A 23,503-nucleotide genomic window follows, 5' to 3' on the forward strand; every position below is an offset into this window, starting at 1 on the left:
ATGAATGTAAAAAAAAATATTTTCTTATTGAATCTACCGCTACTTCGTAATGGCTTGATCTAATGAGAAGAAGTAGAAAGAAACTCATTGCCACTCTTTTATATCAAGATTTACATTTCCATCGACTTACAAACCATTTCAATTACAATATAATATGTAAAGTGATGCAACAAACATACTCAAACGTCAAATAGTCAATGCCTTACACGAGTAAGTCAAAAAAGTAAATATAAATTAAAACAAAAGTTATTGAGTACAGTAGCTGCATCATCCACACACACCGTAAATAAATAACGTTAACGAACCTTAACAAACTGCTACATGCAAACAGAATTACATAAACGAACTCCTCAAAGAGCTGCAAGAAATGTATATAAATACTACGAAAATCATTAAAAGATACTTCTTGAAAAAATAATAGGTTTTATGGAATGAATGGCTCTCCCAGAGGTTTTCGTGGTAATTATTTCATAAAAATGTTACGTATTGTTCTGTATTGGCCAATACACTAAAAAAAAGTAGAATAACTTTGAGCAATGATCAAAATAATTAACACTGTGACCCGGGAGGTGAAAGTGTTCAAAAGCGAGTGACCCGAGGAAACAAAGGGGTCGAGCGATCACGCGAGATCGCTATAATACTTCATTCACCTCCACATTTGATTGGAGATATCGGCTATTTGTGGCCACAGAGAACACCGGACTCGAGGAAAATTATATAGGTCATCGAATCATGTGAAGTATTTTGGAGTCCATGTATCGCTTTTCGAAAACTCTAGCGGCCTTACTAATAAACTTGGTATTAAGTTATACTTGAGAATAAACCAAGAACATGCATTATGTCTACAAATTGACATTTTGCTTATTTGATTGCTCTATTGGAACCAACATTTCCCGTGCTTATTTGCAAGGCCACCTGACATTCGGAAAATTTCAGAATCGTCATTGTATTCACAGTGTTGTAAGTGATATAGTCAACATTTTGCATATTCTTGGTTTATTATCAGGTATAAATTTATACCAAGTTTATTTATAAGGCCGAGCTGAACAATGGTTATAGTAAATTATGAAATAATTGTCAATACTTTCATCTTTGATTTTTTTATTCTATTTAGTAATATATCTTTTTCTATCATACGAACTTTTGTTTTTAACACAATGCTTAAATGAATGGTGAAATTTTGTGTCAATTCTTCTTTTCAGTTAGTCAGTTACTTCCAAATACCACAGTGTCTGCAGACGAAGGTTTTCAACCAGTTTGTGTTACTAGGATACTTACGGCACGCAGACGTGGTCGCTAACTATGGACCTGATGAGAAAGCTCACGGTCGCTAAGAGGACAATGGAGAGGGCTATGCTCGGAGTTTGCCGGAAATGAGGAGATCCGTAGGAGAACCAAGTCACCGACATAGCCCAAATAATTGCGAAACTGAAATGACAGTTCGACGGATAGATGGCCGGTGGGGCAGAAATGTCCTCAAATGGCGATCACGTACCGAAAAACGCAGTGTTGGTAGCCCCCCCCCCACAAGATGGACCGATGTTCTGGTCAAGATCGCCGGGATACCGCGACCGATCGTCGTGGAGATCTTTGGGGGTGGCCTTTGTACAGCAGTGGACGTCTTCCAGCTGATGATGATATTTACTCTAATACATACATATTTGACTTTAACTCTATCTCATCTTATTCTTGAAAACAAATCTTCTTAAGTACCTTGCGTATGTGTATCTTACAATTCCCGTACTACTTCCTCAGGGAACCATGGGAGGTTCATCAAAATTAACTAACTCCTCGAAATACCAATTTTGTTAGTAGTTGAGCAGACCTTACTATGATAGTGAATTTCATTCGTTATTTTTATTCACATCAATTATTTTGATTTAGTCATAGAGGGTTCGCAAATACAATGTTTAATGTCAAAATATTCTACAAATATTTAATTTATGATTAAAATACTACCGCATTTGCTCCAAACATAAATTCTCTTATATAGGGTTGTCAATTACTAATATATATAAAGTACACGCGAACAACCAGTAGATGGCGTTGATAGCTGCCATGTATCGGAATAGGTACGTGGGTTGGGTTGTATAAATTACGCGCTTTATCTGTCTACAATCGACCCTTGGGAAAGTCGAAATGCTAATAGGTTAACAACTAACTGTGTCGAACTGAATCACGGCACGCACTTTTCACAACACCTGCTTTTTGTTGTATGATAAAATATTATGTCAGTCAGACATGCATTTCTCTTTCAATTTAATATAATAAATAACTACATGTTATACTAAAACACCAATGTGCTGTGTTTAAAATTGAACGGGTTTGTAAATTTATTTAGACTTACAATATTTTTATAAGCTAATTCATTGGATATTTACTTAAATATGTGAATACTTGACCAATGCACAGTTAATGTGGGAGTATAGTAAAATAATTAAATATTGAATAGTACAGTAATTTATTTATGCACAAAATTACTTTTACTTTATACCTACTTTAAATATAAATGAAAAAATAATAACAGATTTCAAGATTTTTAATAAATTTATATTTAATCGAAAGTGCACTTTCATCATTTATTCATTTAACAAAATTTTAATTAAGTAACATTTAAAACGACTAATCAAAACTAAACTGCATGAAACAAATATGTGATAGTCTAGACTCTAGATATCTTTGAGGAGATTACGTAACTGTTTTGATGTATATAATAATTTTTAATAATATTGTAAGTTGCTTAACACATTTTTATTTTAAATTATATTTTGTTATACAGTCTCAAATTTTAACCAAATTCTCCGCTAGCTTATGAAAGGGAGACAGATATAATCTAGTCATAAATATAATACTATTTATTAGCAAAACATGTTAAATTAAAATAATTTGATCTAACCAATGTTGTTTATACAACACACCATGTAATTATGTTCTGTCGTAGGTCGGGCGCCACGGGTGTGGTAATTTGCGTGAGACTATTATAGGCACGTGGCAACCCTGATGGTAATTGCTCCGTACTTTTCACACGACTACCTCAACTATCTTACTGACATTATTCATACGAAGGTGATCCCCCCAATAAATGATCACTTCTGTAGGGGTTACTATAATTGTTAGTCTATAGTGAGGCTACAAGATGTGCTAAGATTTCGGAATTGTACAACAGTAAATTCTAACAAAATGAGTGTATGTAAAATAAACGATATTTTTTATTCTTTCTTTTCTTTTTTACAAACTTAAAGAGTATTTCAAGTAAAGATGCAATTTTTTAATATTCACAAATTATAATATTGCATTATTTGTTTATTTATGTATAACATTAGCCATTAATGAGTTGCTACTTTCACTTCAAAAGAAATTCTCTTTGTCTGCATTATGAGAAAGAATAGATTTCTTAAACCGCATGTTGAATACAGTTAGACAAGGTTGCATCATATTAGCTGTTATAGTTAAGGTCAAAGTCAAATTTAACGTTAACATTAACGCTGACTTAAAACTGCGGAATGAGTTGCACCAATCGTTCCTCATTTTAAACTTTTGATAGGTCGCTATTTAGCTATTTAACATTAACAATACCTTTAACCGACAAAGATTGAACTATTACGGTTAACAGTTGAAGTCATGACGTCAACTAACATTGTCAAATGGTGCAACTCATTTGCATAACCGTTACTTTAACATGTTTGTTATTGCTAAAGCTGGTGCAACCAAGCCTTAGAAATATAAAATATCTATCTCATATTTACCGTTAATAAAAAATAAATGTTTATACGACTTAACCTCAGCAAACGCCAGTTTCGCCGCGTGAATTATAATTTTTAAATCTTCATAATTCGATTATAATGAACAGAATACTCCAGACCTTGTACAAGAGAAATTATTAGGGTCGCGACACATTTAATGTTATTTAAAAACCAACAATAAATGGCAGCGAACAAAATGAACTCTTGAAGTTGTAAGTGGTCTATTGTTCAATTGGGAATTGCAATTGTGTCCAATTTGCCATTGTGCGGAAGAGTTGAAATGTGTAGTAGTGCATATTATGTAGCGTAAAATATTTTATTTTTCTATTAACAATAAATAAATTCACTTTCGTGTGTCCTTTAGTATTATATCTTGAATACGCACCTATCTAACCCTCTCTTTGCGATTACTAAGTTCATTAATTTTGTATCGTAGGTACTGTATTTTATAGACTGTAAAAACAAAAATCACAAGTGTCATTTTAATGCCGATATTTCAGCACATATTTTTATATATTCAAGATTTATTAGTACTTTACAGATCTAATAACAATTTGATCGAATTGTGATGACACAATCATTATAAATGTGAATGATATTTTAAATTTGTCAGGCTTGCACCAACTAGCTTTAGCTATAACAAACATATTAGAGTAACGGTTAAGCAACAAATGAGTTGCACTGTTTGACAATTTTTAGATGACGTCATAACTTCACCTGTTAACATATCAAGTGAATATATAAAAGTCCGATCCGTAGCCGATATTTTCACGGGTACTGATCGGATTCGGATCGGACGTAGTGCGAAAGCGCTCTAACCGCCGATTAAAGCTATTGTTAATGTGAAATAGCTTAATAGCGACCCATCGAAATATGAAAATAAATATTCGATATTGACTTGATATATCACTCTTTAAATTTAAACTTTAACTATGTTAAGAAAAACGCTTGGTGGATTTAAATGAAATCTTACAGGATAGTTTGAACTCGTTCATTTATATTTGGAAATTTATTTTTTATTGAAGTAGTTTGTTTCAGATCGAAAAATAAACATTAAGTAATTACATAAATTAATATGTTAATTTTATTTTCTACTAGCTGACCCGGCAGACTTCGTACACTTGTATATAATAAACTTCAAACAAACAAAAGGAATCCTTTATATAAAAACAAAAAAAAAAAAATGCTCGGTACGAATGAAATTTTATTATTATTTTCGATTTATTACACACGATATATATAAAGATTTATTCATTTTAAAGTATTATTGTAATTTGATTTCCTGAACGACGGGGGACAAATCAGAGAAAAATCAAAATCTTTGTTTTTATTTAATTCCGAGCATTTTCATATTTATTCACTTTTTAAACCTTCTCTCACTCCCACTCATTCATTTTTATAAATATAGATATCCAAACATTCATACTTTTTTTTAAATTTTTTATATTATTATTCTTAACCCAAACTCAATGCCTTTGCGTATTTTTTACGGGCAGATGCAAATAACAAATAACATAATGTACCATTTTGTCATTTCGTTTTAAGTTAAAAGGTCTTTAAAAATGTAAAGGGAGACATACAATTTTTCAAAATCGTTTATATTAAACTTCTTGTTTGAATTTGAAGTAATTTCTTGTCCGTGTTTGAAGTAACATTATTATTGTGTCTCAAGAGTCTAGAAGAGAGTTTAACACTGATCTTAAACATAAGTAGATACAGGTACAGTTGAGATATAGTTATATTTAGAGTTAAAAGGCATAAAAGGCATTTATTTTCTCAAAATCGATTCCTTTAGAATTCTTTTTGATGTCATTTCTTATACTACTAGATACTACTACCGCTTCGGAAACAAATGGCGCTCTGAGAGAGAAGGAGCGGCGCAAGAAACTCTCCCAGCATTCTTTTTTTTGCGCTCTTTTCAATAAAAATATACAATATTGTACAGTCGCTATAAAATAATCACAATCTAGTCCCAGGCTGTCCGATCATTTAGATATTCAGCCATTTTTTTGTAAAACATTTAAATTTATTTATAGATAATGCCTGAACAGTGGCTGGGACTTTATTGTAGAAGTGTATACATTTACCCTTAAAGCTATTATGTATCTTATGAAGCCTACTAGAATTAGTTACAAGCAATCCCTTATTTCTAGTGTTATAATAATGAAAATCACTATTAAGAGCAAAAAGGTTATATTTGTAAGTCGGAGGTATAAGGGGTAGTGGAATCATGTTGGGATATTGGGTGGCTATGTTACCAATACGCACGACTTGTGACGAACTCGCTTGACTAGAAGCAGCTACCGTCAGCAAAAACGTAATTCCTGAAAAATATTAATTTATTTTCAATATTTTTTCGTATAATCATCTTGTTCAATATTTATTTACTTACTTTAATTAAAACGGCTAACACCAATTACATGGATTACAGACAATTCATTATAAATTTAGACATTATTGATATTATGTTGTATAGGTATATTTAATATTCATTTAAACGGATAATTAGTACAAACTTTAACAATGTTAGATTGGAAGTTCGAGCTAGTAAAAAAAATATATAATATACAGATTACAGATACAGAAAAACCACAAACTCTTTACCGTGCACCAGGCCTGTAATTTTTTTTACAAATTAAAAATGAAACTGGATATAAGTGTATATATATTTACATGTTAGAAAAGGCAACATAACAAGTAAAATAACATTATCAAAACTATTTCAGATAATGTAAGAGATGAAATAAGATAAAGGCATATTATAAAACTTTCTTCTAAGCGTCATTCCTTAGAGGTTTTAGAGTTGTTTTATTTATAAATTTCCACCCAATCATAATCTATCAAAATTAATAAATCTATTTACGAGTACACAACACGTCCTTAATTAACAGTTAGAAATTTTTAAAGCACTTTTGTACAATAGACCGTAATAATTATAACATTATGATGTATTATGTGTCCATTTTTACAGTTACTTTTTATTTCCTCTAGTAATAAATAATTTTTTATGCTGTCTGTACTTTAACAAAAAGGCGAGTTCACACGAGCGTGGCATCTCGGTGATTTATACCGTGATCGATTATGTAGAAGTCACAACGTTTTCGTTTGGCTCTCGCCTCTTTCGGCTCATTGTCTGTTCTGCCCCATCAGTTTTACGACTGCCAATTAATGACAATAGTAGGGATTTGATGGGAAAAATCTTTATTTTATAACGTTGCTTGAATGAATACATGTACATTGATAATATATCAAAAGTCAAATACACTTTTTCCAGTGTTTTATTGGAATGAAAAGAATTGATGATAATTTATATATACGACATGTTACCTTAGAAATAGCGCGTTTCTTTTTAAAAGGTCCGGAAAAGCTCTTGTGTATTCTCTGATATTGCAGGAGAATGTGGGCGGCGGTGATCACTTAACATCAGGCAAACCTACGCTCCTTTGTCCTCTCTTCCATAAAAAAATTGAGCGGTCTTAGCTAACACAAGTCCTTCACAAGTTCTTATTCTCACAATAAATTGAGAAAATTTACAAGCAGAATGAGGCACGGAAGAATGCGATTCAAAGAAGATACAAAAAAACGAGCCGTATTGTAGAAGAAACTTGAAAATAAAATATAATTTTTATCAATCCAAAGATAACACGCTACCAAAGATAGAAAGAGATTGTAGCTTTGAAAGCTGAGCTAAAAAAGAATATGAGTGACATGATAGTACTTATGTAGCCATCGCCGCCAATACCACTAATTCCCTAGAAATGTTGCCATAAAATATGGGCGGTGATGATTACCTACTCACTTTTAGGTATAACGTTCGTTTGTCATCCTATTGATAAAAAAAAAGGCGTTTAAAAAAACTGACTTCAAAAACTGAAAAGTATTATATAACTTAAAATATAATTTAATAAAACTCTTATGCAAACCTTTACCTTTAATATTAATACAATACTATTATTTATATGTGAAACTTACTTTTTAGTGTGAGCTAATAATCTAATATATTAAATTCTCATGTCGCGGTGTTTGTAGTTAAACTGCTTCGAAACCGACTCTCATGAAATTTTGAGTGCATATTGGGTAGGTCTGAGAATCGGAAAACATCTATTTTTCATCCCCCTAAATGTTAAGGGTAATCCACGCCAATTTATTTTTTAATTATTTTCATTTTTTTTAAATTTGTTTGATTATGAGTCATCTTTAAAAAATACATACAACTTCAAATTTTCACCCATCTACGATCAACAGTTACTTCTGTATCGCGATTTTAATATCGGCAATACAACGTTTGCTGGGTCAGCTAGTAATATTATATAATCAACCTGAATGAAAACTCCTAAAACAGCCGTACACGTAAAACATTTATACCATCCATGTAGACAAAGATTTTCATAAAATGAAAACTACTGGGCCAAACTATGTAAAACGTTTATGGCATCTATTCGGCATCGAACTAAAGAATAATTACGTAAATCGGATCAGGAGCCCTATTCCGAAAATCGAAATACGAAGTTTCGGTTGACGGATCGTACATTTTTCTATTACGAAAGTGTTTCGAATCCGAAGATCGAAACGAAGTTCGAGATTAGGCATTTTGTCTTTCGTTTAGCTTATTCCTAAATTCACTCGACACATACGTTTTCGTTGTTTGACATTGTTATGGTCGTAACAACAACATCACTTTTAACGACAGACTTATATGTTTCGTTTTAGATAAAACATATTTATTTTATTATAAAATGGCACGTTTTTTAATGTACGAAGAGGTCTTCTTGTACGAAGAAAACCTTGAAAGAGCAAGAGAGCGACGTCGACTCCGGCAATATTTATTAAATAAACAAATTCCCGATGGTTGATTCCCTAAATTGTTATGAATTATCGCCATAATCATACTTTATTTGAAAAACTTTGTGAAGAGATTATACTAATAAAGCCACTATAAATGTTTCTATTCTATTCTAAATAATACTTACTCGCATATATATAACTTTCACTTTACTTCTGAAAAAATTTAAACTAAAAAACCGCGAAAGTATGTTAAACTACCAGAGACTAAATAAAAATATAATGCAATAGATGACTTGATACGTCAAATTTAATTTAACTAATAAAGCATATTTTCTTGCAGTAAAATAGGATTATTTTTTAAATAGATAACTTAAACGGAATATAAAGCAATTCCATTATTTAAATACATGTTAACATAACGAAAAACTTATTTGTAAATTTCTAATTTGTTATCGGTTTTGGCACGATTTACCGGTAATATAAGTATGTACATTCATATCATCTTTGTACAATTTTTTTATGTCTATAGTTCCGAAACGAATTACGTCCGCACTATACGGATCCGAAGTACTTTGGTAATAGGATTTAAATCGAAGTTCGTCGTTCTTTCGTTTCGGACCGAAACTACGTATTTCGATTTTCGTGATAGGTGCCCAGAAATCTCATAGTAATCGTAATCGTGTACATACATAAAAAAACACCCTCCATTTTGAAGTCTGTTAAAATTTAGACACATTTATTCTACTTATATTAATAATCTTAAAAGTAATACTTTATAACTATAATTTAATAACAGTAATGTTAGCGTTTTTATTCCTCCTTAATCGATTCATAGACGCATTGTGTTTTTGAAAGGCGTTACGTGTTGGGTGCGCCCAAACTACAGCATTATGTTCTTTTAATGATAGGGTTGGCAAATAGTCGATAATATTCGAGATTTTAATGTGAAACTTATGTCAGAATGGTGCGAATTGGATTGTATGAAATTAAAACGTGTAACGGATACGAACCAACGTGTACGGGCAGGGCTATTAGTACGTAGACTAGTCAGTCAATACTACACTACTATTCTTAATATACTTTGCCTTGTGCTTCCCCGGGACATTAAAAGATTAGAGAAGTCCCAGGCCCAATAGTGTCGTAAGAAGCGACTTAGGGCATTTAGCAGTGGGAGGCTTCTTTGCTCAGGATGCCGGTAGATTGTGGGTACCACAACGGCGCCTATTTCTGCCATGAAGCAGTATGTGTAAGCAATATTGTGTAAGAATTATTGTGTTTCGGTTGGGGCGCCGTAGCTAGTGAAATTACTGTGCAAATGAGACTTATCATCTTATGTCTCAAGGTTTTTGGCTTTTCAAGAATCATGATAGGCACAGCATTGAAATGGCGTGTCAATTACCATCAGCTGAACTACCTGCATCGCTTCAATTTTGTTTTTCCAACTATCGCATGTCGCATTACAGCCGGCTGCGGTAGGGGTGAATTTGAATCATTAATTTCAACTATTGCTTTCAAGTCAGTTTGACCAGTAGTCTAAGGCGCCGATTTAAACACCTGAAAATGGTTTTTTATTACATTATATTTTTATTTTCTTTCAATTGTTATGCTGATATTAAATAATAAATATGTTATTTTGTATGTCATGTTATGTTTCACTTGGCATCGTGGTATCATAAAACCTAATCAAAAAAAAGGGTTGGTATGTTTAATAATTTAAATATATATATATATATATATATATGTAGGATACTGAGGACTAATTTTTTTGGGTATTTAATGAGACTAAGTTTTAATGCTCGATCGGGAATAGTTGTATTCCATATTTGGATCCTAAGTTTAATGAAATATTCACTTCTTTCATTAGGTTTTACGCTCACACCGTTGTAATGAGATCGTCACAGCTAGATTAAAAAATATGAAATTCATATACTTTTTAAAATTATATTCACGTGATACTTTCTATGTTTAAGTATTAGGATGTCGGGCGCAGCGCGCTGTAAACGGAGTCGTATCGTGCGACGATATGCTATAACTAAATCTACTTAGGACTCAGATGATGCTGCTTTACATCAGGTTCCTCGTTCGGTAATTTTTTACCAAAAAAAATCGTGATGAGATGACATTAACATTATGTTAACGCCTGTCAAAGTCACTTGTACTTAGATACTCTGACCACAGAGTAACATCATTTTACAATTTAATCCTTAAGATTACCAAATCTTAAAATTACCAAGTCTATTGTAGTTTATACTAGTTATAGTTTATATATAACTAGTATTAGTACTAAAATAAAGTTTAGTCAGTCGGCTTTAACATACGCCACGGATGTAGGTATACTCAAAGTTCGAACTGTAGTAGAAAATACTGCTGGAGTCGCACGGCCTACGAGTTGCGATCAAGTACGAGATCTATATCTGTGGTATTAATAAACGCGAAGTAAAGTTATTCCAAGTTTAAGACTACTTGCCTTTATCTAACCTTTGTGACTACAATTACATGACAGGGAGAAATGATTTTAAGCTTGTAGTAACTTTACATTGCGTTTTAATAAGATCTGTCTTATCTCGTGTATAACGTCTTTTGAACAAAACATAATTTATAGTTGCTTTCTAACGCATGGTAGATAGTCTGTCACTGTTTAGTCTAAGCTTGTGGCAATTTCTGCTATAATGGAGTTTAGCCGATGGAACCACACATGAACGTCTGTATGCATCTTCAAGCAATCATAATCACCAAACAAATCTTGTATTTTTTTCAGGATCAGGTCAAATTCAGCTGTGGCAGTTTCTACTTGAGCTACTGAGTGATTCGAGCAACGCTGGTTGTATCACTTGGGAAGGCACCAATGGCGAGTTCAAGCTCACGGACCCTGATGAAGTCGCACGCCGTTGGGGAGAACGGAAGTCGAAGCCAAATATGAACTACGACAAACTAAGCCGAGCGTTAAGGTTTGTGTACACCGATAAAGATGCATTGCGATGTTATGGGTACCCAATATCTGCCGCTCTGCGATGACCAATATAGCGCTTATTTTATCTTAAAATAATTTTGTTTTACAGTTAACTAATTTCTGAATTCTGTACAGATATTACTACGACAAGAACATAATGACGAAAGTGCATGGCAAGCGCTATGCTTACAAGTTTGATTTCCAAGGACTGGCTGCGGCAACTCAACCTGCTGCCACTGATCAGGCATACAAATACCAGAGCGATCTATTCATGAGCTCTTACCATCACTCGGCGAAACTGTCCTCTTTTATGGCTCCGCATGCTGCTATGCCAACGTCCACAGGTAATATATTAAAAAGCACTGCGACTATTTGCTCAGCGGATTTTTGGTGAGAGTTTTCTGCCGAGCAAAGCTTTGGGTTTTATGTCTTAAAATGAAATTAAGACATTAATTTGTTTGTAAAGGTGGCGGTATTTCATTTAGTTTATTAAATACCTCGCATGTTCATCCATTTTTACAAAATACTTCTCATACAAATTATTTAAGTTTTCTTTAGTGTTAATTCCGCCAATATTTGTCTTTAAAACAATTCGACACGTGTGCAAAGTAACGCCTTATTCAATAAATTTTCTAAAATACTTCTCCTCTTTATCTAGTCATAAAAATTGTATTACGAATGAAATAAACAAACCACGATATTTAAAAAAATCGTTTAAATGTGGAAAGTTAGTATTGTTCCTACAAATAGAAATATTTGAGTATAGTATAGGTATATATAATAAATTATATCTTACGTATATCCTCTTCACTAGTATAGTTTTGTTAATTCTTAGTATTGCAAGAAAATAAAAGCAGTAATTGAAAACTCACTAGCAAGTAACCCATGAGTTTTCATGTACATATTGTATAGCAATTTCTTAAAATAATAAAGCACATTTTAATGTTTAAAAAACTTGTCAACAGCCAGTTTTAATATCATGCACCCTTCAGAGTCACTGGGGTGTAATCTGCATTCAGTGCTAATACCCGTACACTCGCTAGCACAAATATTAGCACGCTCCTCAAAGCGGGTTGTCATTGCCACGATCTGCCTTCACACACTTGACTTAATGGAATAAACATTTTGACTGTACCAGATGCCGAATGCCATCGATGAGTTCGTATCGTGAAATGAGATGCACTTTACACATCGAACGGGGTTTTAAATCTATATGATTACAGGACTGTCCAAGTTCTTATTATCGGGCCATAAAACTATTATATTTATTTCACTAGTTGATTTACCTATTACATTCAAAATAGACTGAAGATTGGTACAGTAATCTATATGATTTGAAGACCGTCCAAGCTCTTTCTATCGGGTGTTAAAACTATTATTGATTTTACTATGAGCTTTACCTATTAAAGAGACAGAGATATCTTAGACTCTTTTTGGTTTTTCAAGAGAATGTAGGCGGCGGTGATCACTGAATATGATGCCCGTATGCTCGTTTGTTACAAATAATAGTTAAATAAAAATATAGTTTTGTTAAGTTTTCGCACAGAACAGTCCATGTTCAGTTCACTAATATTATTAATTATATCTATAAAAGCCTGCACTTTTAACAGACCAATTATTGAGAAATAGATAAATAATAACAGTGAACTTAATAACTCTTTTTGTTTTAGTCATGCAGTTTTCCATATCGAAAACGTTATATTTTTATATGTAAATAACTGAAAAATATTCATCTTCCAAAAAAATACCAGGGTATGTAGAAAAACACGAGTGCATTCAAATTTCTTCATTTTTTTCTTTATTTCCTCGAGCCAGTACTAATAGAACCACTTGCTTTCTTGTAGGAGCATGATCGAATAAATTAAATACATTATGACCGCATAAAACCCAAAGCTTTGTTAAAATTTAATATACGCCATAGGCTTCAAGCGAATTTTATAACGCGATCGACATTAAGATTTTACATCAAAGGCCATTTTCACAGCATCTAACTTAATCTTAATATGTGTGATCAAAAGAGTTTCTACATTAAGAATAATATTCAATTTAACTGTGAAACAGACCCTATAATGCATATATAATACAAGAATCATGTTATGATACTTAAAACATTCCTACGGTCGTATTCGGCAACAATGATTGCTTAAACTAAACGATAAAGTAAGGGAATCTATACCTACATCTATTAAAAACTTTGTGGATATATATGCCGGCTAAAATTCACTAAGAGAAAACCTTTTACCTTTTGTAAAGTATATTAATGGATAAATGCTAATGGTAAAAGTAAGTTGCTTGCAATTATTGTGTAAAATAAAAAAAAAAATCGTCAACATGGTCTGTAAATCTTTGTCGTTATCGGCTACGTCAATACAAGTTGTATTTAAAGGTCTAATAGTTCTAGTATAATAGTAACGAGAAAAAGACTGCACTACACATTACTTATGTTCTAGAGATAATCTACCTAATGTCATAAAATTTAATAAAGATTTATGCTAATTGACGTTATATCTTCCTTTTTTTTGTAGAGCACTTCCACAAAAAAGACCTCATTAATTTTTATGTCAGAATTTTAGTTCGAGTTACTCATTGGGATTGTTAATGAATACGACCAAAAAACTAAATGATGATCTACTTATTCAATTTATTAATTTTATATTGAAACAATTGAATTACCCATTTTGTATGTGTTTGTCCGTAATACATGTATTTGTCTGAATACCAATCTATGTACGGCTAAAATTTTATTACGAAATTATTAAGTGTAGCTTAACTTGTAAGAGGTGTTTGTAACTAGTTTTTAGACATATTAATGTCTTTTAAGTTCCATCTTAAAATTAAACTGATTACAATAGTACCTATAACGTAATTTAAAAAACGGATATTTAAAATTATTGAGTTTTGGTATTCAATCAAATTTTAGCCTGTTGCAATTCAAAATCAATTTATGTAGCAATATCCGATTTTATCAACTTAGGTTAGCAATGAACTCTGTTTCAGCTTCAATATTTCCATCAGCTTCGTGGAGTAATTGGGGTGGTGGAGGGGGAAACCTGTATTCCCCCCATTCCATGGCCCCACCCCATGTCGCCTCTCACCTGGGCACCTACCCTCACTACGCATGACCAGCTTTATAGACTCCAAGTTACACTTATATGTAACATCTTTGGCACTGTCCTAATTGGCATTCGTTAGTATGTTCTTGTACCCACATTAATATTAATATGTAATTAAATAAATTCTTTTGATTAACAATAAAGCCTTACAAAAAAACTTGGTTTAAAGTTATACCTGCGAATTAACCAAGAATATGCAAAATGTTGACTATATCTCTGATGACAATGAAAACAACTGACTTTCTGACAACAATAATTCTTGGTTTATTATGATGTTATAACATTATACCAATTTTATTTGTAAGGCCGTTAATGTTTAAATTTTGGTATCGTCATTAAAATTATTTAAATCACTCAGTTACATCGTACAGTTTTCATCGTAATAATCAGTTTGCTACTTCTTTAAAAATGTAACTCTACGCAAACGTCTCCCAAATAGGACAGTAATATTTATGCATAGAGATTTTAATGTCTTCATTGTACGGAGTTTAGTCAAGTTAAGCCGTCAAAGCATTATAATTATTAATCTATTTCGGCTAATTCTTGGTTTTTTCTGAAATTATATCAGATCTCAATTGAATATCGATTTAGTATTATTATTTTTTAGATGAATTTTGCTTAAAGTTCTAATAACCAAAGAAACCTATTTAAGGTATTTAAAACGAATCTTACTTAACTAGTCCAATTTATTAAAATTAAATTTCATTCAAACCAAGTAAAATAAGAACTTTGACAGTTTTTCTACAGAAAGTTAAAAGCGCCACTCTTAACACAACCTATTCAATTGTAAGTTGGCACTTATATGTAACCTTACTGGAGTTATAGAAATTCAACGTATTAAATTATCTTCTATATATATATATACAATATTGTAAGAATGATACCATAAAGATTAAATATGTTTTAAAAAATACTTCAGAAGCTACATAGTTTCATTATGTTATTAAGTAAATATAGTTTTAATATTAATAATAATCAAATGTATTTGTAATAGATAAACTTAAAAACCCCTTAACAGTTTTGAAGATTTCTTTCACATATCGGAAAGAAAGCTAGACTATCAACCACTTGCAATTTTATTTGTCAAAATTTGAAAATTACTGCATTGTTAACTAAGGTATTAAAAAAATTTGCCAATACAAGTGATAGGTATACATATTATAGTGATGTACTGAATATTTATCGATTCTTTTATTATTTGCACCGCTTAAATTCTAATCAGTTGAACTGCTAGTGTTTTGTCTGGCAGATTACGACCTACACTAAACGGTTTGTTTGTAAAGGCCGCTGATAAGAATAAATATCAGCCGAACTTACAAATAAACCTTAGTATAAATGTATACCTGGGAATAAACCAAGAATATGTTAAATTTAATAAATACATAAATACGTAGCTCAGGGCAACGCAGGACCGATCGTCCTTTTCTTGGGGGGAGTCCTTTGTCCAGCAGTGGACGTCTTCCCGCTCATGATAATGATGATTCAAAATTTTGACTATATCGCTGACAACACTGTCAATAGTGGCAAGTTTGAATTGGCCATCTACTATCGGATTCAAGATTCGAATGAAATGTGAATAAGTTAAGTACGAGTAGTAGAATTATAGAAGAGGTTACATTTTAGGGAGCCATTTTAATTGAACTTTATTTATTGACGCTATTCTAATGTCATTTTATTTTTTATTTCAACGTTATTTAATTTATTCGATTGGTATATTCATATAGTACTTCACTTTTAACATAAAAACATATAGCTGTCCTGGAATGTATGCAATTTTTACTTGTTAATTTGTTACTTTACTTTTTACTTATTGTTTTTATACGCTTTATATTAGCTTCACCTGTATGTTTGTATGTTTATAACCAACTTCTTTGGGCACGATTTTGACCCACTTTAAACGGCTAGATTTCGTTCAAACTTTGTAGATTTATCGAGGACCGATGACATTAAACTAATTTGACTAAAAAATGAAAAATAAATAATAGTTAAAAAAAACTAAAAAGCACGCTTTATATAAAATTCAACTAAAAAATAACAACTAGAAAATAAATTATATTTTTTAGTTGAATTTTATATAAAGCGTGCTTTTTAGTTTTTTTTAACTATTATTTTTTTTCGTTTTTTTATTAATATAGACGTAACTTATATTCAGGTTTGTAGAAACTAAATGGATGTATAAATTTAGTCAACTTATATTTATTCTTATTATTTTATCAAATAAGGCGTATATGCCTAAATTGTCGGCACATGTTTTAATAAAACTAGATATTTTGTAATTGTAATCTATTTTTTAAGATGCATTGATCTAATAATATATTTTAAGACCCGTGACTGAAGGTGGATTGGTGGACCTGACTTGAGTCACATCTAAAATAACTTTTTGTGGTAAGATATTTGAAACTTTTAAGGCTCCGTTGAAAAAATGAACACGAAAGGTACATTATTACGAAGAGCCGATAGCCGTACGTAACGGGTTCTCTTCAGTCTCATTTCTCTCTTTTTCATCTCTATTATCTCTTATTTATTCACAAAATATACTCGGCACGCCTAAAGAAGTTTTTTCTTCAATACTTTTATTTACACATAGAGTAATATTACCGTTTGTGAGAGTCAATCCCAACCACTCGTCTTCGAATTCAAGCAAAAATTCTCTACAATCGCCCTCCAAATCGCGGATGTTTTTTTTAAATGAAAATAAGAGACGAGACGAGCAGGACGTTTAGCTGATGGTAATTGATAAGCCCTGCTCATTACAATGCAGTGCCGCTTAGGATTCTTGAAAAACCCAAAAATTCAGTTAAGTGTTGTAACTTACTGAGCAATACTCTATGATCTCCGCTCGATAAATAATTTTTCCACTTATATCTATTTAATACCCCAATGCGTCGGGTCGAACTACGTCTGTCGGGTTAGCTAGTAATATATAAAATGAGCTGATTATCTACCGCCCCTCAACTCCAATATAACAGTGGTCGGGCTACTATCGTATCTATATACCATATATCTATGTCTAACTATCGTATTCTGGGGAGGGCACAGAACTGTGCATGTCCGAGGACAAACGAGGCAGTAACACCATGGCACACCACTCGCTCGTTTGTCCTTCGTTTTCATTAAAAAAAAAAAGGTTTCAAACATTATATTTCATTATTTAGCAGGTGTTTTTAAAATATTATAGATCAATGTATGTTTTTAAATGCCAAATGAATTTTATTTTTGTTGATAATTTAATAATTATGTTCCTTTATTTATTATGGATTATTTAAAGAAGTATTTATTAAACATATTTATTTAAGAAACTGAAGTCATTAATTAACAAGACTAGTCTTTTATCAAAAGATTTATGTAAATAATAGTTTTGTATTCGTAATAAGTAGGGATGATATGATGTTTTTGTTTAGTAAGTTATTGTAATAAAATAGTGTTTAACATGTAATCCAATGTATTTCGTGAGTATTATAGAATAATTTCAACGCACTTATTATAAATGTATTTTTTTTTAAATTGATAATAGAGCTGTTAATATAATACATAATCGATCTTTAAATAAAATACGTTTTAGTAGACATCAAATAAAATAAGAACCAATCGAGATCATTATTAAGACTTTTATTTCATGTTGCAATATAAATGGTAACATATTATATTATAAAATAGTGTAAATAAATTATAGTCTAGTTATTTTGTGCAATCGTAATAGTCCTAAATAGTTATACAACTTCATGTACCTAATTTATATATGTAACTATTAATTTAGATAATGGAAAACAGAACATCTGAATTTTATTTAAAGAATGCGTAATTCACAATATTAAGAAAATATAATATATTAAGTTTTCATTTTTAATACAAAATAAAATACTACCGTCATTTTTTTTTGCTCGCGATCGCATGATATTAGATTATGTTATTCTCCAATAGGATCCTGAGTAAAAAGTAGGTCAATGAAATGTTAAACAGCAAAATCGAAAGTTGCAAGCAGAATGGACTTCTCATCTTATTTTCTATCGTCTAGCTGAAGAATTATATCTCAGAAGGCAACTCAATACGTAGCCAAGTATATGTATTGGTGTTTCTTTTATCAGTAGTTAGGAAAACAGTGACAACAATACTTGTGATAATAGACTGAGAGACGCCTGTCATGCGGACCTTTATGTACTGCCGATCATTTAAGCGTGTGGCCACGAGGCAAATATAAGTAACTTGCTATTAAATAATTGTTTTTGACAGTATTTGAACTGAGATATTGCCACAGTGGTCAGTGGACAGTTCCACACTTAGTGGTCACTACGAAAACTTGGCACGTGTGGACAAGATTTAACTCAGATTATCCTTTAGAACTATCTAAATAAATATTGTCTATTTCTTACCTGAACAAAAAAAGTGCTCACAGTGGATAAGATTCCTAATGCACTCCATGCCCTTTAACGCTTAGTGGTCACTATGCAGACTTCACACGTGTGACCAATATTTTATTGTATCATCCGGTGTAACTACCAAGAGAAATGTTGTCTATTTAATGCCTAAACTTAAATAGTGGATAAAATTCCTAATGCACTCCATGCCCTTTAACGCTGAGTGGTCACTATGCAGACTACACGCGTGTGACCAATATTTAATTGTATGATCCGGTTTAACTACCAAAAGAAATATTGTCCATGTTAATATCTGGTATTAAAGAGTACTCACAATGACTAAGATGCTTAATGTAGATATTTCATGCCCCTTTAACACTTAGTGGTTACTACGGAGAATACATATGTGGGCAAAATTGAACTTGTATCATCCAGCTGAACTACCAAAAGATATGGTGTCTATATAAACATGAACTTAAAGAGAGTTCGCAGTGGATAAGATTCCTAATGCACTCCATGCCCTTTAACGCTTACTGGTCACTATGCAGACTACACGTATGTGGATAATATTTATATGTCTGATCTGGTTCAACTACCAAAAGAAATATGTATTCTATGTTATCTAATCAATTTTTCCCATAATTAACTGCCTAAATTATCAAGAGTCAAGTTGTCTTTGCAAATCAGAACTGAAAATGTGTTCGTAGCAAATGTACAGACAGCATTAGCTACGCGTGATATAGACGTTTCTCTTCGCTAATCTGAACTGAAAATATGTTCGTAGCAAATGCACTGACAGCATTAGCTATGTGTGATAAAGCCGTTTTTCTTCGCTAATCTGAACTGAAAATGTGTTTGTTGCAAATGTACTGACAGCATTCGCTACGCGTGATAATGACGCAGCGAGTAGGCTACGGAAGTGTAATTTACCACTTTGACTATATGCTAAACCTGTAAACAGTGTATTATCATCTATACTGGACAAATCAATGACTGCAAAATCGATGAAAATAGGGGCGCTTTTCTTATGATAACCATTTGTAGCCAACTAACAACTACATTTATACATAAACACGAAACATAATCTAACATAAATAATAAAGATGAAAGCGGTTTGATGGTAACTCTAGGAATTCAATAAAACAGAAGAGAATAAAAAAAAATCTTGAGACAGGATGTATCAACAGTATGCCATTGAGAGAAAAGTCTTGCTCCAAAGTTTTAAACTCGGGCAGGCCGGAGGAGTATCAGTAACTGCTATAGTTCCATAAATTAAAAATCTAATTGAATTTAAATTAATAATTATTATAACTAAATTAAGTTTAAATTAATATTATTTAATCTAATTGAACTAATGTTTAGTTTCAATTGTATCAGAGATTACCACATCATTCCAATAATTTATTTTAGAAAGATATAATAATTTTGTTAGGGTCTTATAATTTATATAGCGTGTTTTATTTATTTTGTATTTGTATAATATAATTGCATGTCTAAAGTCTAATCATTTAGTGGTAGAATATCATTGTATAGATGTTATTGTATTTGGAAATGAATAAAAAAGAAAAACGTCTTTTTATTTATTTTACTTCCCGCAAAAACCTATTTGTGTGTTAATTTATTGAAGTAGTACTTTGCGGAAATCCATAATTATACAAATGATTTGAGTTTTGTTAAGTGTTAATTCCGCTAGGTCTTGTGCCAGATTTTGGCGAGACAACACGTCCTGAGGATGCCTCGTGTAAAGGTGAAACACGTGTCGAATTGTGTAAAAACAAATATTGGCGGAATTAACACTAAAGAAAACTCAAAACATTTGTATATTTGTGTGTCACTACCTCGTATATTTGTGTGTACCTACGTCGTTTAAATTGTGTGTCACTAGGTTTAAAGGAATCAATAAGATTCAACTGGACCCATCAACAAGATTTTTAAAAACTATGTATGATATTAAGAAATTTTGAGTTATTTTTCATAAATAATTTTTAATTTTAAGCTATTGCATAGCTTCTGTCGCGGGCCTTGATCGTGGAGACCGAATCCATAAATTCCGTAACGAAAATAACCTAACACCCCACTTACTAGATATATGTATATAGATATTTAGCCACGGTCATTACAGTTGCCGGGGAACAGCGGTTATCACGTATGCTTTTTGTGCAGAAGGTCCCATTTTCGAGCCTGGGGTACGTCTTGATTTTTTTTAATTTCTTTATTTTTTATTACGTTTTTTAATTTTTATTATTATTTACATTTCTCTGAATCCAAAATTGGACGAGATAGAGCATTTTATTCATCGCACTTTACTGGACCTACACTGAAGTAGGGTCGAAAATACTTGGTACAAATGGTAATAAATTTCCACTTATTTTGGCTGGCGATTTCAACATCAACTTCGCTGATAAAAAATCTGAGCGTTTGACAACTTTTCTTTCGAAAATATTGATTTTGAAAATGAATAATGATCCACAAGAATCCACAACAAAATATAGGACCACCATTTATGTGGATATTTAGAAGATATCAAGTCTGAAACTTATGTTTCTTATTTCAGTTACCATAAACCTATAGTTTCAATAATAAATATTCCTGAATAACCTACACGTATTGTAAGATAATAAAAATATTTTGAACAATATTAACTTCTCATTTATTTAATAAAATATTAAAAATTGTTTTCTTATCGGTCACCACGCTCAAAAAGTGTAACTTGAATTAATATCAAAGAAAAAAAACAAAGAAAACAAAATACTGCATAAATAAAATAAATAAATAATTATAATTGCATAAGGTGATAAAAAATGCTATGCAATAGCTTTACCGCGGCAGTCTCCGAGTGCCACACGTCTTTTCATTTTTTTTTAATCAATTTCCATCTGTTGTTTTCACGAATCGATACGACTTAGGGACCTTCAAGAATAGAGCATACTCCCACCTTAAAGACAGGTAGCGCATCTCTTGACACCTGTTGTTGGGAATGTCGATGGGCAGTTGCCTCACCATTCACCATGCCGTGAGCCTCTTGCTAGTTTGCCACCTCTCATATTAAAAAAATAAAGGCAGTGACGTATATATTAATATTAAATTCCTTAATTGCTCCCAAAGTCAGTTCTCATGAAAAATTCAATATGAAATAATAAAAGAGTTTTGTAAATAGCCAACTCATCATCAGCCGGAAAACGTCCATTGCTGGACAAAGGCCTCCCCCAAAAAATTTCACGACGGTCGGTATTCCGGCAATCTTGACCAAATCATCGGTCCATCTTGTGGGGGGCCTGCCAACACTGCGTCTTCCGGGTAAATGGTCGCCATTCGAGGACTTTACTGCCCCAACGGCCATCTGTCCAACGAACTATGTGCCCTGCCCACTGCCACTTCATTTCGCAGTCGTTTGGACTATGTCGGTTACTTTGGTTCTCCTACGGATCTCCTCATTTCTGATTCGATCTCGTAGGGAAACTCCGAGCATAGCCCTCTCGATTGCCCTCTGAGCGACCATGAGCTTTCTCATAAGGCCCATAATTAGCGACCACGTCTGTGTACCGTAAGTCATCACTGGCAACACACACTGGTTGAAAATATTCGTCTTCAGACACTACGGTATTTGGGACGAGAAGATTTTACGGAGCTTCCCGAACGCTGCCCATCCGAGTTGGATTCGACGAGTGACCTCTTTCTGGAAATTGGACCCTAACTAGATTGTTTGTCCGAGGTACTCGTCAACAATTTCGAGAGTACAGTTCCCAATTTTTACGGGAGTAGGTGCGACATGGACATTTGACATGATCTTCGTCTTGTCCATGTTCATTTTGAGCCCTACTCATTGGGAAGCTATATTTAGGCCATCGAGCATATGGCTTAAGTCTTCCATGCTCTCTGCCATGATTACGATATCGTCTGCGAATCGAAGCTGAGTGATGTATTCGCCGATGATGTTGATGCCCAGTCCGTTCCAGTCCAGAAGCTTAAAGACATCTTCCAACGCAGCGATGAACAGCTTGGGCAATATGACATCGCCTTGTCGGACTCTGCTTCGAGATCTGATCCTGGAGATGGACTGATATGGTGGCGTTTCTATACAAACACTTCGATATATCGGTAATCAATGTGGCACCTCTAGAGAAACTGAAGCACCGCCCAGGTCTCGATCGAATCAAAGGCTTTCTCATAGCCCACGAATGCCAAGCATGTGGTCTATGGTGCTAAAGCCTTTTCGGAATCCGGCTTGTTCGGGAGGCTGGAAGTCGAGCCTGGGCACGAGACGATTCGTAATAACCCTAGAAAACAGCTTATATACATGGCTCAGAAGTGATATGGGCCTATAGTTCTTCAAAAGCTATTTATCGCCCTTTTTGAAGAACAGCACCACTATACTTCTGTGCCATGCTTGCGGCGTTTTGCCCTAGAGGATGACGGAATTAAATAGTTTCTGGAGTGTCTTAAGACCTACTTACTCAAGTACAGGGGTACCACCAGCTCTCAGAAGCTCAGCTGTAATTCCATCATCACCCGGCGCCTTGTTGTTTTTAAGCTGTATTAGGGCCATACTAATCTCGT

General features: G+C 32.8%; 1 protein-coding gene across 1 annotated transcript in view; it reads left to right on the forward strand.

The window, feature by feature from the left end:
* Positions 1-15,404, forward strand: part of LOC126979061 (DNA-binding protein D-ETS-3) — a 102,856-nt gene extending 87,452 nt beyond the window's left edge. The window contains exons 7-9 of the mRNA XM_050828250.1: positions 11,287-11,476; positions 11,614-11,822; positions 14,476-15,404. Coding sequence (XP_050684207.1) covers positions 11,287-11,476; positions 11,614-11,822; positions 14,476-14,600 — 524 coding nt within the window. The 3' untranslated portion in view covers positions 14,601-15,404. The remainder of the gene's footprint in view (positions 1-11,286; positions 11,477-11,613; positions 11,823-14,475) is intronic.
* Positions 15,405-23,503: the final 8,099 nt, after the last annotated feature.

The sequence above is a fragment of the Leptidea sinapis genome, chromosome Z, assembly GCF_905404315.1.
Source record: "Leptidea sinapis chromosome Z, ilLepSina1.1, whole genome shotgun sequence".
NCBI classification, from domain to species: Eukaryota; Metazoa; Arthropoda; class Insecta; order Lepidoptera; family Pieridae; genus Leptidea; species Leptidea sinapis.